General features: G+C 49.6%; 5 protein-coding genes and 1 non-coding gene across 6 annotated transcripts; 1 reads left to right on the top strand and 5 right to left on the bottom strand.

Annotated features, from left to right (window-relative positions):
• Nucleotides 1-12: 12 nt before the first annotated feature.
• F9C07_t9 lies at nucleotides 13-84 on the bottom strand. The gene has a single exon. It is a non-coding gene; the product is annotated as a tRNA-Glu (tRNA).
• Nucleotides 69-3,087, bottom strand: F9C07_2278107 (putative G-patch domain protein). Its single transcript, XM_041284940.2, has one exon. It carries the CDS (start codon nucleotides 2,844-2,846, stop codon nucleotides 537-539), a length of 2,310 nt encoding a protein of 769 aa, XP_041143442.1. The 5' UTR covers nucleotides 2,847-3,087; the 3' UTR covers nucleotides 69-536.
• F9C07_2278106 (uncharacterized protein) lies at nucleotides 3,088-6,154 on the top strand (the record flags this gene model as incomplete). The annotated part of the gene is given in 7 exon segments (XM_071510272.1): nucleotides 3,088-3,332; nucleotides 3,504-3,910; nucleotides 3,964-4,031; nucleotides 4,084-4,183; nucleotides 4,359-4,686; nucleotides 4,699-5,923; nucleotides 5,976-6,154. 6 exon segments carry the CDS (start codon nucleotides 3,906-3,908, stop codon nucleotides 6,152-6,154), a joined length of 1,905 nt encoding a protein of 634 aa, XP_071364001.1. The 5' UTR covers nucleotides 3,088-3,332; nucleotides 3,504-3,905.
• A 77-nt stretch (nucleotides 6,155-6,231) lies between these two features.
• Nucleotides 6,232-11,054, bottom strand: F9C07_2131898 (uncharacterized protein). The gene is made up of 6 exons (XM_041290192.2): nucleotides 10,358-11,054; nucleotides 9,924-10,170; nucleotides 9,750-9,833; nucleotides 9,625-9,696; nucleotides 9,245-9,525; nucleotides 6,232-9,187 (listed from the first exon to the last, which is right to left on the bottom strand). The coding sequence occupies exons 2-6, from the start codon at nucleotides 10,063-10,065 to the stop codon at nucleotides 6,845-6,847; spliced, it is 2,922 nt and encodes a 973-aa protein (XP_041143440.2). The 5' UTR covers nucleotides 10,066-10,170; nucleotides 10,358-11,054; the 3' UTR covers nucleotides 6,232-6,844.
• Nucleotides 11,055-12,111: 1,057 nt separating this feature from the next.
• F9C07_2218031 (O-methyltransferase) lies at nucleotides 12,112-13,834 on the bottom strand (the record flags this gene model as incomplete). The annotated part of the gene is made up of 3 exons (XM_071509693.1): nucleotides 13,286-13,834; nucleotides 12,947-13,247; nucleotides 12,112-12,871 (listed from the first exon to the last, which is right to left on the bottom strand). Exons 1-3 carry the CDS (start codon nucleotides 13,374-13,376, stop codon nucleotides 12,112-12,114), a joined length of 1,152 nt encoding a protein of 383 aa, XP_071364000.1. The 5' UTR covers nucleotides 13,377-13,834.
• A 7-nt stretch (nucleotides 13,835-13,841) lies between these two features.
• On the bottom strand, nucleotides 13,842-15,462 carry F9C07_2278102 (putative GINS complex subunit Psf3). The gene is made up of 6 exons (XM_041290190.2): nucleotides 15,178-15,462; nucleotides 15,049-15,117; nucleotides 14,932-14,990; nucleotides 14,684-14,873; nucleotides 14,504-14,612; nucleotides 13,842-14,441 (listed from the first exon to the last, which is right to left on the bottom strand). Exons 1-6 carry the CDS (start codon nucleotides 15,217-15,219, stop codon nucleotides 14,374-14,376), a joined length of 537 nt encoding a protein of 178 aa, XP_041143438.2. The 5' UTR covers nucleotides 15,220-15,462; the 3' UTR covers nucleotides 13,842-14,373.
• Between the last annotated feature and the right edge of the window lie 654 nt (nucleotides 15,463-16,116).

The raw sequence follows: 16,116 nt of genomic DNA, 5'->3' as shown, positions 1-16,116 counted from the left end.
AGAAAAAAGTAATTCCGATGCGGGGAATCGAACCCCGAGCTGCTGTGTGAGAGACAGCGATGTTAACCATTACACCACATCGGAGTGGTTCTTGAATACAAGTTTCGTAAAGCTGCTTATAAAAGAAACCAGTTCGGAGCAAACTGCCATTGCCCTAATTCGGAGCTCTCCACCTGCACTCCTTCTTGACAGTTACTTCGTAGCCTCCTCTATGCCATTACTATGACGTATCTCTTTCCTCTCCATATTGAAAAACCGTTGCATGTAAGATTTATTGCTCGACCGGGCGTGGTAACGCGACTTTTGATGCATGGGTGTCCTGTCTCTTCTCACCGCATTGGGCTAGCGAACGTTTACTGTTTTCTGATACATGCAACTGGATGGTCTGTTCAATGGTTTGAAGGTGTGTTCGGCCACTTCTATAATTATATATATATATATCAATGTAACCATGATAAGTGGATATCTAAAGATAAGGTATCGTGAAAACCAATCCAAAACTGTAGACCATGCTAATGTAACAAAAAGGAGGGATATCATCTGCTCTCTGCACGCTCCACAAGCTGATCTTCCAGCCCCATCGGCTCCCAAACATCCTTTGCTTTCTTGTTCTGCACCCAGACAACATCTCCCTGGACAAAGGCCACCACACCACCCTTTCCGGTAGCACTTGCTGTGATCCTGAAGAGAGGTTGGCCGTTCTGCGGATGGGCTTCTCGCAACGGGAGCATGATGAGCCCCTGTTCTGTGCACCAGGTTTCGAGGATGTCTTTGAAGGCGACCTCTTCCACGACCTTGGGCTTGCGAGCTTTCGTGGATGGTGCTTCCGCTGGCACATGGGGTTTTTCCTGGTGAATCTGCTCTGCAGTGGTGGATGATGGGGGTGGGAGCTCTGCAGCAGCACGATCGCCCAGGCGAGATGCAAGGTCCATGGTCTGCAAACCTTTCTTCCACTCGTCATCGACGATCGTCAGCTCGTTGACATCTTCAGGAATCTGGGTTCGCCACCAGGAGAACCACTCGCCAACCTCCTCGTAGTTCGGGTCATTGGTGAGCCAAATATACAAAATATTGTGCCACTTAGGGAAAAATTCGGCAACCAGTAATAGCCCGAAGACGTTAGGCTTGAAGAAATCTTTCCATTTGAAGATGTTTTCCAGTGCTGAGACATCTTGGTCTTGTGGGTTCACTTCGAAATCTTCACGAAGATGACGACCGAATCGTGGTAAGAGGTGGTTTCGTAGACAGACGTCAAACTCTGAGCCCAGGGCATCGCGCCACAACTCAATGCCATCAACCAAGCCTTTTCTAAGGTCCCAGGAATCCAAGACAACGCGGAATTTTCTCTTCGCATCTGAAAGCAGACCTGTAGGCTGTCTCGGGTTTGTGTGTCGTTCATCAAGATACTGTAGCCATGTGAATAGCCACCATGGGAAGCGAGAACTATGCTTTGAGGAAGTATGGCGTCTACTGCTGCTTCTAGGTTTCCATTCTTTCAAAGCACTAGTGAGCTTCGGAACCACGAGTTGATCAAGAACGTTCGCCAAAACAAAGTGTGGTATAATCTCTTTCCACGCAACAACGAGAGAGGTGGCCGGCCTCGGGTCATAAACGTCCCAGTCGTTGAGGAGTGCTGAGCGCACACGAGGTAGCCACAACGTGTATATCATACTTTCGTAAGGTGAAGTGGATTGCCGTTGTGCATTTTGATCGTCTTTCTTCCGGGATAGAAGGGGCTGCAGGCGACGAAGATTTGGTACCAGGTATGTCGGATCTTGAAGAGGCTCCCATTCCTCCATTGCTTGGCGGAACAGAGGATGAATGGCCGCGACAGCTGTCTCAGGGAGACGGTATTCATCGATTTCATTTCTATACTTGATTTCCAAGGATTCCAGCTTCTCTGTGACTTCGTCGAAGCGTCCCCGCGTACTGTCCTCTTGGAAGATTTCCAAGCCCCCGATGGCAGCGACCAACTCTGTCAGCTGGTCCATTCGGAGTTGTTGTGTATCCATTTGCCCCACAAGCTGCGCCTCCTCTAGATCGATAAACTTCTTCCTTTCAGCCAATCCTTTCCATTCATCTGCAAAGGCTTCTAGGTCATGGCGCGCCCGTTGTGCAATCTTGAGAGCTTCCCCTTCACCGGGTTTGACGAATTCGGACGGGGTCATCAAGCCGGCAGTAGAGGTTAACACTCGCTGTTCCTTTCCTGTGGCATCGACCAACGACTTCAAGACATTTGGTACTTCGAGACCAGCCATATCTTCCTCCATCTCTCGAGCTGTGCGGAATTGAGGCTTCGCGCGTGGTACTGGCGTACCAGTACCGCTTCGACTACCCTGTTTGCGCGCCTCCTTCTTTTTCTGCCTCCTCTTTCGTTCTTCATCTGAGCTATCCTCTACCACTTCACCTCGTAAGGCTGCCGCTCGTTTTTCCTCCTCCCGTGCTTGCTTCGTCTTTTCTCGAACAGCGCCCAACCCAGCACCCTGTGGCCGGGCCTGGGCTTCAATTGGGTTGACGATACCTTGACCAGTCGAGCCGAGACCCTGACCTTCAACATAACCCATCTTGGCCATCATGCGTGCGGCGAAGGAGTTTCCTCCCTTCATCCCTTTGCCGGCATTGCTGGCGCCGCCTCTGGGATTGGCTGACTGCGTGTTGTTACTCCAGGGATTGCGACGAGCACTTCCTAAGCCACCGTGCGACGGAGGCGACTCTGAGCGTGACGATGCCCTAGCGAACCCGCGGAAGCCCATCGTGGGGCGAAAATCTTCTTCGTCGGAGCTCATGTCGGCGATTTTACGTTTTTGGCCGGCGGATGGTGAGGCCGGGGGAGAATCCGAATCCATGACCGATCGCAGATGTCAAGACAAGGTGTAAGTAGTAACTCAGAGTCGTCGGAGAGGTTCGAAAGGCAATGAAACGGTCAAACGACACGTTTGAGAGCCACGAAGGAGCTGTGGGTTGAGATACGCACGATAACGAGAAAGGAAAGTTGATTATCGGACATTTCGGCGCGGGGAAAATTCAAGTCCGAGGGGCCGAGCAACAATGACGTTCGTTGCATCGAATCTCCCTTCCGGTTATTTTTCCCTCTTCTTCTCCTCTTCTTCTTTTCTTCTTTACCCTCTCCTCTCTTTGGCATTTCGTCACTACTTTGTAACGTAACTCAATTCCATTGATACATAAAAATCACATATCAACTATGGCTGCCTCTCTTATCCGTACCTCTGCCCGTACCGCTCTTCGCGCTGGAGCTTCGGCTACTCCTAAAGCTGCGGGTGTTGCGGGTTTGACCTTTGCCCGTGGCAAGGCCACTCTGCCTGACCTGGCTTGTATGGCTCTCCCCTTCCCTTGATGTCGTCAATTTGCCCCTCTGTTGTGTTATCTTCCGTTTTGTCATCTTTCTCGGCTATTTTGGCAGTGCGAATGAGTAGATGGGTTACGCTTGTCGCTCATGACGCCCCGGAAGCACGTAATGCAATGGTTGGTTGACTGAATAACAGATGACTATGGCGCCCTTGAGCCCTCTATCTCCGGAAAGATCATGGAGCTTCACCACAAGAACCACCACCAGACCTATGTCAACAGCTACAACACCGCCATCGAACAGCTCCAGGAGGCCGTCGCCAAGGAGGACATCACCACTCAGATCAACCTCAAGCCCCTGATCAACTTCCACGGTGGTGGCCACATCAACCACACTCTTTTCTGGGAGAACCTTGCCCCTAAGAGCCAGGGCGGTGGTGAGCCCCCATCTGGAGCTTTGGCCAAGGCCATCGACGAAAGCTTCGGCAGCTTGGGAGAGTTCCAGAGCAAGATGAACGCCGCCCTCGCTGGTATTCAGGGAAGCGGATGGGCTTGGCTCGTCAAGGACAAGCAGACCGGAAACATCGGCATCAAGACCTATGCCGTAAGTTCCTCCTTGTGAGCGCCTAAGGATACAGGTAGCTAACTCCCGACCAGAACCAGGACCCTGTCGTTGGTCAGTTCCAGCCTCTTCTCGGTATTGATGCTTGGGAGCACGCCTACTAGTAAGTTTTCTTGGACTAGATATCTACCAAGCAATAACTAATGCCGTGTTAGCCTTCAATACCAGAACCGCAAGGCTGAGTACTTCAGCGCCATCTGGGACGTCATCAACTGGAAGGCGGTTGAGAAGCGCTTCTCGTAAGCGTGCAAAAGTGTTGTGAATTGACGCAGCTTGATGAGCGCTTTGTTTCAGTTGTGCCCAGAGTGATACTGTGTAATGTCTGATCAGGCTGTACTTGTAGCCCTAATGCAATTGGATACGCCTCGTGTATATATAAACTCATGTTCGTTGAACGTAAATAATTTTGGGGAAGCTGCACCAGCCACAGTGGCTGGATCACATGCTCCCGTAGCATTCCCGCAGGTTCCGGCAAGCTTATTTTCTTAGTTTGGGATCCGCTCCGCCCTCTCCGGATCTTCTTCCCTCATCTCACCTCTCAAGCGATCAATTCTCTCGAAATGTCTGCAGAAAGCCCGGGAGAAAAGCGCGGTGGGTTTCGGGCGTTCTTCGCCGGCGCCCTCCGACCTAAGAAATCCCGTCAGGTCCTCCGAAAGGCATCGACACCGAATCTAAAGGAAGGTCTACAAAGCAAAGATGACGTCCCGGCGATGCCTTCACTGACCCCATTGGAGGCCCACCGACTCAAATACCGAGAAGTAAATCTTCAGAAAGACACACAGCTAGGCGAAACCCACGATCATACCGCAATGCTGCATTCAATCGGTGTTGGAGAGCTCGATCCGTCCGATCCACACGCGCAACTACACGAATTCGACAATAGACCCCCAGGCGAGCCTATGATTGCGAGCTTAACATCGGACCTCTGGGCCAAGGTCACCGAGTATCTCAATCCCGCCGAAAGAGCCAGTCTTGCCTTCTCCAGCCGAACACTATACGCTCGTCTGGGCCGCGAGCCCTGGATAACAATAAACCTCCCAGAAAACCACGACTACAAAGCGGACTTTCTCATCTCCCAAGATAGACTACTCCCTCACCATCTCCTCTGTTTCCCCTGCGGCAAATACCACCGCCGCACACAAGAAGGCTACGAAAAGCTCCAACCCGCAGACATAATCAACCCGCTCTTCGATTGCCCCAACGCCCGCAACAACGCCCTCCCAGCACCCCGCCACCGCATCACCCACGGCCGAGTCCTTTACTTCACCTTCCACCAGCTAGTCATGCGCGCATACCGATTTGGACCCCGCTACGGCATCTCAGCCGACTCTCTATCCCGTCGCTGGCGCCGGGACGGCTGGTCCCACCAAACCCGATACCACATCCATCAGGGTCGACTGCTCATGCGAGTCGTGAGCACCTGCTTCGCCGAACCAGGCCTCAGCGCCAGCCAACAGCGACTCCTCCTCTACTCGCGCGACGACTACTGGCCGTACTTCTCCGTCTGCGCGCACTGGCGGGATGGCGAACTTATGAACGTTTGCAAATGCGCCCTCGGCCACATCCCCGTCCCCCGCACCACGAACGGCCTGCAGGGCCTCGAACACCGCGCAAAAGATATGTACCACCGTCGAGAGCACAATCCCAACGCCCTCGCGTCGCTCTGCGGTAAGTGTCGACCTATGCGTCGCTGCCCCGAGTGTCCCTCCGAGTATCTGGTCGAGGTCAAGCTCACCGAGGACCGGAGTGGTTCGCATCGCAACTTATTCCGGCATGCGATTGTGGTGACACGGTGGAGTGATTTGGGGGATGGGCGGTCGCCGCGGCTATCGAAGGAGTGGGCGGCGATTAATGGGGACGAGGCGGGTGAGGGGTATGATTCTTTTGAGAAAATAGGGAAGAGGGCTATTTCGGGGATTTTTGAGTCGGCTATTACCGATGATACTTTGCCTGGGCAGAGGATTCTTTCAATGAATCCTAAGGGAAAGAAGTTGGGTGAGGCTGGGAATAATTGGTATTGAGGTTCCTTATTTATACTTTGCTCTAGGCGTTATTTGCGGTGGAAAGCTTGGGGTTCTTTCGGGGGTGATTTTTTGTATTATACTGTATTATACTCGAGTAGGAGTTTGGGTTGGATGGGTTGGATGGGTTGGATGGGTTGGATGGGTTGGATGGGTTGGATGGGTTGGATGGGTTGGTTGGATAGGTTTGTGCGGATTTATATAGATTGGATTCATTGGCCGACTCATAAACCAGTATTGCTTCTACGTTCAGATAGTGTATGTGACAACGATAAGAAAAAGACGATCTTGAAACTCATACATAACTTCATAAGATATACACATTTCTCGAAATTAATAGATAATTGATGCTTCGAGGAGAAAGGGAAACAACAAGAAGAAAAAGAATAATAATGATCCACCAACAATAAGAGATTAAAGACAAAAGATGCCAACGAATGTGGAACCCCCAAGATGCAAACATAATAATTAGACATCAATCATCAAGACTCAAAAATCACTTGAATATGCAAACCACTGTAGGAAATGTGACAAAAAGGAAATTGATAGAGAGTGACTGGGGTGAGGGTAAGATAAAAGGAGGAAAAGAAAGAGAAATGGAGGGAGAGAACAAAACGTGGGAAACGAAGTAAGGATAGACAACGGTAGCTTGTACCAACCAGACACCAAAAGACAAAAGAAATCCAGACAAAGACTCCTGACTTCTCAGACACGACTGCTATGCAAATATTGGTACAATCCATGCCATCTGTTAGACTAGAGCTCGTGGGGTATCGTGACGCATTAAAACAAAAGAACTAGAGTAGACCGTATAGCGGTGAAGAGATAATGGCTGCTGATGTTTTCCGTTTGCTTTTCTTGTTGTATATCGTGTACGCGGGCTCTCAAGATCCGACTAAACACGGCGGCGACGATCCACGTATCTAGGTCGTCGTGCCGCGTCTTCTTCTACCCAAGAGATCCGTTTCGTGCTAGACGCGAAGTCTTCAACTGCAATGTTCATGGAGGCTAAATGGGTATCCCTAGCCTCAGCGTTCGCAATGGGAAACTCATAGGCTAGACGGGAGGGGGTTCTGTCCTTGACTGACGCATTGGACTGCGTGGACATCGCAGAAGAATCCGGGTCGGATTTCTTATTGGACGACCCAAAACCGCTGGCCCCTTTCATCCAGCCAAAAATTCCAAGTGAACTCCGTCTTTTGTGTCCTTTGCCGGGAGATGAGGGTGGCTTGCTCGTGGTACTATGGGACAACATGTTGGAATCCGTAAATGAATGAGGAAGGGTTCTGCGCATATCGTCACCCTTTGTATCGGCATATGTAGGGGCAGGTATACGGCCATTATCATATGATGTGGGCGAGTTATCGTTTTGATTTGTTCTACCCGGCTTCGAAGGTCCCATTTGTCTACTCTTTGGAATGATTGGAGAGGGTGCTCCATCTTGTTCATTCGTGGCATCAGGGATGGGTGATGGTTGGAGTCGGCGGGTCGCTTTTGAGCTTCCAAAAAATCGAGGCCGAAAACTGATTTTTCGTCGAGGTTCTGGGTCCGGCTCGGGCTGGCGAACAGGTTCCAATGAGCCTAGATCGAGCGTGGGTATGATCGGAACGTCCGGAACAGTCGAGTCGACGCTATGGCGACGCCCAAGGAAGGAGGACTGGCTTGGAGCTCTAGTACCACCTAGTCGAGACTTGGTAGGAACAGTGCCAATTGCTGGGGCGAGAGCGCGATTCTTCCCAGCGTGGTTACCGGATTTCGCTGCTTCCACCCAATCTTGAGGGGTGAGGGGTGGTGATGTAGATGGCGTATCCAAAGTGGACTCTTCAGCCTCGTCACGCCTAGGTGATGAGTAATAGTTGTTATCTATCTTCGAAAGAACATGTTCCAGGTCATCTTGATTGAACAGCACTCCGTTTCCATAGTAGCCAATGTTGGGTCCATGGACCGGCATTTGGCTTTGCATGTAGCCGGTTCTCGATGATATGCTGTTCAAGGGAAATATAGCAGGCGCTTCATCTCCTTCGTTGGGACTAAGCGGCGGATGCATAACCTCACTGACATTAGTATCTGTACCGTCAGTCAGCCTGCTATTGCCGGAACTTTGCCTGGTTGTCAGTTCATCTGCGGAACGAGGACGGCGGAGTCCCCGCTTAAGAATCGCAATCTGATCACCCTGGCTCTTCTCCGTGGCGCTGCCATTCGACCTATTGGTGCCGAATGCATGTGCGGTACTCATCGTGTCAGGGGTAGGAGGTAGCCTGGAACTTCCAAAGACGCTGTCTATCTGTGTCTTTTGGCTGGAGCTATTATCACATGAGACACTTTCAAAGCTTGGCTTAGCGGTGTCTCTGAAGACATCCAACACAGGCCGAATAGTCATTCTCGGGGTGTCTTCTGGATCAATATCTGGCTTGGGCGGGGTCCATGAGCTAAAACGTAACCGATCCCTTTCCCGATCTTCTCTCGTAAGGGGTGAGAACACGGAACTCTGCGCTGTCGACGCTCTTTTGCGAACGGGTATTTCGATTTCATCAAAGTCGTTACATGACCCAGTAATATCACCTATATGTAATTCACTGCATTCACTCAGTGCGCTAAGCCTCGGAGAGTCGGGTTCGCCGGTCTCGTTCATCGAGTGGAGACTTTCCGAATTCGTGAGTATACTCATTTCAGAGCGAGACTGGTCATCGGCAGGATTATAGACACTTCGCAGGGCTGCCGTGTTTTTATTCTCGTTATGGAGAAACGACGGTGCTCTCTTGAGATGGCGTGTGCCCGACGACCTTCGGCGATGCTGGTCACCAGGTGTTACACCTCTCTTCGAGGATGTCCGTTCTGGAATATCCACAGGGGTAGGGGAATTGGGCGTTTCAATAGCTGGGCCTGGGCCATCACGCGTAGGAGGCCGGGCTGTAGAGGGTCTAGAATGGTCTCCGACTGCTTCTAGCTCTTCCACCCTCGCTTCGAGCTGACAGATTAATTCAACAGCCTCCGTGACAGCCTGATCTCGTTTATCAATTTCCTGCCGTAATTGCTCGTTGGACTCCCGCAACCTCTGATTGTCTTCTTCGGCATCCCGCAGCTCCTGTAGCTCGTCCTCTAAATCTCGCATACGTTGAAGCTCTTCTTCCATTTCCAACATCCGTTCAAGTTTCTTTTCCATTGCCGCCATTTGTTGGGCACGGTGAAAGATCTCGAGTTTCAAGTCAAAATTCTGCTTATTCATCTTTGAGATATACTAGCATTCTATTAGCGACTGCAGGATCGTAATAGAAGCTATCATAGTGCCACCCACTTGGTCCATTTCTCTCATCCCCATCTCCCGGGGTTGCTTTAGACCCGCAGCCAGAGCATTATTGATCTTTCGCTGCCGATCAGAGCCCGGCTCTTCCTGTGACTGGTTCTGGGAATTGGCGCGGGAACGGCCTGGCGTACGAGGCGTACGGGGTCCATTATCATCCATATCTTCTGAAGCTGTTCCTCGCGACCCGCGAGTCGCACGCTGCTCTTTCAACAGGTCTTGTAGCAGAGAGGAGGATGGGTTCACCAGCGATGTTGATCCAGGTTCGGGAGTTTCTACAGAGGGCCATTATGTTAGTATTCCAGGCATTATGTATTAGACATGGAGTTGCCCAATGACTTATTGATTCCACACCAATCATATTGCAGACATACTTGATCTAGAGGTGTGTGAGCTCGGCTTGGGCGAGCCGGTCATAGAAGATAGATCATGCGGCCATGACATTTCTGTATGATACATTAACATCACCAGAAGCTCCAACGACCTGCACCAATCGTACCAGTATTCATTTGCGACGGAGTATCCATCCTGATCCGTCTCTTGGCCCGAGTGAGCGCTGGAGGTTTTGGCGATTCGGAGTTACCTTTGAAGAAACAAGTGACTGGTTAGTATACTGCTATCAAGTCTGGTATCCCTTGAATGATTCAAGGGAGGGGAGGTTGGGTTAACCAACTCTTCAGTTTGGGACTCTGTCTCGGGGGTGTATCACCAGTTGGGAGAGCCGTGACCGGGGAAGGGTATAGGCAATGTCGCAATGACGAAGGGGTGGCCGAGTGCACCGAGGCGGTGCTTCGCCTTTGGGGTGTTTTGTCCATGCCGGTTCGAGATCCCTAGATGGCGAACTCGGCTACCGAACGCGCATAATTGACAAGATGCACGACACGACTTGGAGTGCAGTAGAACAGTACGATTGTGTCCACCTAATGCGCGCGTTTCATTAGAGGCGGAAATTTAAATGGACAGGTCGAATGAGAGAAAAAAAAAATCTAGATTCACACTCGCTATTGGTTGAGTGGCGATGCGAGGAGTTTGGAGCAGCGATACAAGTCGAGAATAGATTCTCGTGAATCGCAGGAGCTGCAGGGAATTGGCAGGGTAACAACTCACATACAGCGAAAGTGCAGCGCATAAAAACTGGTAGCGAGGACAGTACGTAAACCTTTGGATGTGAGGGGAGAGAGAGGAGAACAGATTAAAATGTGACGGGAAAGCGTATGACGAGTCGATCTTCAGAGCCAAGAAAGGGAGGGTGACAGAGAGGAAGAGTAGGTAAAATAAAATAAAAAAAAAAGAATCCCCACACTGCACGATCCCATTACAACTCTCTTTCTGGTTAGTCCTGATTTCTGCGAACGGAGTATTATTCCCCTCAGTTCGGAATGTCTGGTTACCATGCGACAACAATTGAAATCACTGACAAGAGAGAGGAAGTGAATGCTGTGACACCTTTTGACACTTGATTGTTGGTTAGTTGCGTTCCCAGTGGTTCATTCCTTTATCCAAGAATTCAGTTCATGCAAGTTTCCACTCTCTCAACAACCCCCAATTTGTCGTCCTAGTACTCCGGACTCAAGTCTACAATCAAGCGTGATAGGTCCCCGGCAAAGACAAGCACTAAAACCACTATAGGCATAGTCGGGACCTTACGGTAGTCCCGCCGTCGGTTGATCATCCTTTCCTGCTAACTCAACGCAGTCTTGTTGAAGGGGTTCATTCTAAGCAGACCAATCGGAAGGCCACCTTCCTCGGCTGTTTCATTGCTCACCAATGAGCATTGCAGATTCCATTTAATTAAAACTCCAACCGTCGTAAGGGCTGGACTTGGCTAGTTCGACTAGTTAAAGGAGTTCAATGCTGGAAGGTTTCCCTTCTTTCCATTCCAGCCGTTTCAACCTTCTTCTACCTATCCAGCTGATCATGTTAAGGTTGGAAGGGAGACTTTTCTTTTGGTAGGTATTCGAAAGTCACATCCCGCAAGAAATAATCGACATCCCATGCCTTCCACAATACTTATTAAAATCCTCCCAAGAAACAGATTTTCAAACTCAAGACCCGATGCTCCAGTTCAGCCACGACAACTAGAAGCTACTAAGTTGCTATGTAAACAAAGCCCCACAAAAGGATCAGCCCACGATGCCGCTTCTCACTTCCAGGTACACCGCCAGACGTTATTCCTAATTATACTCACACGGTCTTGTATCTTATATATAATATGCTCGATGTTAATTAGTAATTTACTGTATTTATCGCATGTACAGTAAGGTTAGACTTTGATAGTAGGTCCTACAGATCTCTCCAATTTCATACAATACTCTATATAAGACTAGACTATTGGTACACCCTTGCCTCTATCATATATATATATAGCCTGGATCGCTCGTTTACAGCTGTTTTTAACTGTCTAGGGTCTCAATTTATAGGTATATTAGACGAAGATAGAACACCATGAAACTTGATAAATCCAAGTCTACTGTTGAGAAAGTCAAATAGCTCGCAAGAAATAATCAACTTCCCATGGCCTTACACAATACTTATTAAGATCCTTCTACGAAACATGGATCGAGTGTTAGTGAAGGGCACATGATGTGCGCTCTAGGAGTATCAATCAGGAGGTCAAACGAACGTGGGGGTGAGGACCAATAGCACGTTGAAGGGGAAAGTAATTCATTGTGTCTTGATCTTGGTCTTTGTCCTCGTCCTTCGGAGAAGCCAGCTTCTTAGTCAGCTTTGCTACCCGGGACGATATTTGTGTAGTCTTTTCGCCGTTTATCGCCTCAGGTGTAGAACCTTAGTGATGAATACGGGTATTGTGTGTGTTCCATATAAGTGATCTATCTACGGCCACTACTACGGCGTATGCTCTATTCAATCTCAGCCTCGATGACACCCTCCACAGCCATGGGATGCCTAGAGATGCTCGTGACCTTGAATCCGCCTTCCTTCAACGCCCTCCATGCCTCCTCCGTCCTTTCCAGCCCGCTGGTACAGCTCATCAAGGCTAGGTCTAGCGTTGTCATCAAGTGCGTAGCGCCTTGCGCAGGCAGCACAACTTCATAGATCAGCAGCTTGGAGTACCCTGGCGTCATGACCTTCTTCACCTCGGCAAACATGCGCGCCACGTCGGCATTGGGCCAGTCATGTGGCACGGCGTGGAAGAAGTAGGCGCGCGCGCCGGTGATGGGCTGGGGCTGGAAGAAGTCGTGGGCCATCTTGCGGATTCGGCTGTCCAGCTTCTCCTTGCCATGAGTGGTGACCACTTCAGGCAGGTCTTGAACGATGAGGACGCCGACAGGGAGGTCGGGGTGGCGGTCCAGCAAGCGTTGAGCGTCGAAGCCTTGAGCGCCACCAACATCGACAAAAAGGGGCTTGGTCAGGTCGGCGCCTGCCACGAGGTGCTGGGTATCATAGACGTCCGTCCAGATCATCTTGTATTGAGTCAACGATGTCATGACGCCCTGGAACGAGCCGCCCGCCTCGGGGTGATCTTGAACGTAGTTAAAGAAGTCCCGCCCGAAGACATCACGGTAGTTGTCAAAGGAAGAGATGCCAAGTGGCTCTTTGTAGCCATTCTTGGCCAGAACGCGCGCGAGGTTACGACCGCAGGGAATGGAATGATCCAAGCTGCATTGCGAGTCAGTCCCTATGAGCTCCCTTGTCACAGTCTAGGCATTGATATTGCCCGCCTTGCACACGTACCCAGCCTTGATTACTTCGCCAGCATGCGTCTCTTGGGCCCCCAGGGCCAAGGAGGTGGGCGTGGACTGCCATGTATCAACGCCCATCTCCTGGATCACGTAAAGGGCAGCGATGTGCCTGAGAAAGCGACGCAACAGATTCGGCTCGCAGGTTGTATGAGCCCAGCTTAGAAGCTCGTCAAGCGTCCTTGCTGCGCCTGGATTTTGTCTATCGGCCTCTGTCCATTTCGTCCAGATGCCAAGGTCTTGAAGCGGCTGACGGCCGGCAACAAGGCCGGGGCCCTCGAAGGTGATGGCCCAGCCTTGCTCAAAGGGCGTCTCAAGGCGGCGAGAAGGCGACGAGCTGCTTCTTTGGCAGCAAAGCGGTCAGCTGGCGCTGTAAATTGGCTCGGCTGAATTGCGTCGAGGGTGGAAATAACATCCGGCGACATCGTCTCGGGTCTGGTACCTTGCTGTTGTTTACTCCGAGTCTGTTGATTCACAGAACCGCTGACGAGGGAAACTTCCGCAGGCTAGAGGATGAGTAGGTGGACTCTGTAAAGACATGAGGACTATTGTCGGAAAATAAACGACCGGGATGCGGGGATGGCGCAGCTTTACCTAGGTACTACTAGGTAAAATTCCCAACATCTCGGAAATCCTATTTATTGGCCTTAAAGGCTAGGCGCACCGAGAGCTATATATATTGCTTTTAGCATAAGGAGGGAGCCGAGCCGCCGGTGTATCATTAAATACTAAGTCTATGATTCTTATCAACTACTTATATTCTTATTCAAGACTATAGAATAGTTAGCTTATATAGTAAGTAATATTTAATATTAGTAATCTAAACGAGTCAATTACTGGAGCGATCTAGTATTTGCTACCTAGGATTAGAGATACTACTGTATACTACTGTATATTGTACATGGACCTTGTCGACCGACTTAAATCGAATACATCCCACTCACTAGGACTGAACCTCCACGTTATGGACACTCCAAACGGGCCCCACATGTGGCCTGCAGCCCCCCAAGCACAGGGAGGACCGAGCCATGTCTCTTCTCCGCTACGTAAACAAAGCCCCACGTAAAGGACGCCTTACGCTTCCAAGGTACATTAACTAGTAATTCACCGCACAAATCGCAAGCATATAAGTCTGGACATTCAAAAGTGGCCCTGCACACTTCTCCGACTTCATACTACAAATACTCCGCATGAGTTCCGACTGTAGGTGCATCCCTGCCATATATATTGTAGCCCGAATCGCTAGTTTCATGTCTACTTTTCTTAAAAGGCCAAATAGCTCGCAAGCTCCTTTTTATGCGAGTGCTAATTCCATATAACTCCACTAACACAGCAAACCCTAAGCACATGACTGGCAAAACAATAGACATAGCTCATATGACGAGCACAGCTCAGTCTGTTAAATTTGGATGTTAATCCTTATTACCTCTTCTTAGCCTCGCCAGCCCATATCCGTGTCTCCTTGGCACTATCATGGGCCACGCGGAACACTAGATCACGCGATTAGAAACAAGCCAGAACGTTGTAAGATGTAAAGTTATTTTCCACATACACTGCCTTTCCGTTTCATCTAACCCTCTCAGAAACTCAACGCCGTCGCCAAGAGCACCTTTTGGGTTGTGGGCATGGTCAGCAATTTCTGAAGCGCGCTTCTTAAATGTCTATAGGAGCTATTAGTCACTTTCTTTTTCTCTTCTTTTCTTCTTCTCGGATGTGCAGAAGGTAAACGAACATTAATAAGAACATCAACCATCTCCTCTTCCTCGAAAAGTTCCAAAACTCGCTCGCTCAGACTATAGAAATGCGGCGCTAATGCCCGCAGATCGACGGTCCGAGGGTCTGCTTTTAAGGCATTCATAACCCGTTCTGATAATGCTGAGGGGATATCTAGTGTGACTAAACGAGAAGTGCCCAACCGAGCTCTTTGCTGATTTAGATACCGTCTGATTGTGGTTTGGGGGGTTCATGTTCGGATCTCACCCGATAGAGAGCATTTCACCTAGCCATAGTGGTAGGTCGATGCGAGTACCAGCTTTGATCTAACGTTGTCAGTCCACGGCCATCCTCGTTCATTGTAGAACCAAATCATAAGCTTACATTGTCGCCCGGATTGCCCTCTAAAATGCCAAGCCCTGGCACCTCGAGCTCAAATGTGCAAGGCAATTTCTATCACCATGGAGCATTAGAAACACGTCCGACTGGTACGTGTAGATTTTTGTGACGTACCTGGGCATCTGTTAAGATTGAGTCAATATCATAGTATGACATCTCGAAGTAGTTAGACTGTGCAACTGGCTACTGTCTCCTAAGTTTAGTTTCAATTTTACCAGATACCTCCACGTCTTTAAGTCGCCTTTTGCTTTGAGGCGCGTCCCGCATTTCGCGATGTCACGTGTACCGTTATCGTTTTTTTAAGGGTAAATTAAGAACCCCGACTTCGAGCCCGGACCCCGTGGCTTGACATGCACTATAGTGATAGTTAAACTTTATAAGCCATTGGCGCTTCTAGTGTTTCCTCTTTGTTATAGAGAAAGAATTCAGATATCGGCCTTGGCTGACTCCGGTGACGTCATTGTCATGCTTGGTTGCCTTTGCTATACAGATATGTGTTGATGGCTTTTTTAGTCTAATTTCACTCCATACAGGTGAACAAAGTTAACCGCAGAAAACTCAAGTCTATCCCAGGTGCACAGGCTCGCTTATACCTGGCCTCATTTATATGATCGAAATAGTACGTATTGTCCTTGTCACTTTGTGTATAACCTGTGGAAATGCCCCGAGCCTAGAAAGGAAGTACATCCGATATTTTTCTTGATACAACCCACCCTTTTCCAGAGTGGTTGAATGTACGTGCATCATACTGAAAAACATAATAATCATTAGTGAAGCCCTTGCAAGGATCTTCAACCAGCTGCCCAAAGGTTCTTTTCTACTTTTGAAGCTCACTAGGCTTAAATCTGTGCACTCTTTTGATACATGAGAAGGGATATCAGCAACTTAAAAGGGTATCCTATGGGCTACCTTGTACTGTATCGCTCCTTAGGTAACCCTTTCCTATGCCTCCCAGGCCCAAACCCTAGATATTATGCGCTTTTTATTGAGCATGTCTGCTGCATGCTCAGGGGTTGTTACCTATCGTTATTGCATGTTACCTTTATATCAACC

The sequence above is a fragment of the Aspergillus flavus genome, chromosome 2, assembly GCF_009017415.1.
Source record: "Aspergillus flavus chromosome 2, complete sequence".
In the NCBI taxonomy this organism is placed as follows: Eukaryota; Fungi; Ascomycota; class Eurotiomycetes; order Eurotiales; family Aspergillaceae; genus Aspergillus; species Aspergillus flavus.
The sequence above is the reverse complement of the archived record's forward strand: the minus strand, read 5'-3'. Positions and strand labels throughout refer to the sequence as shown.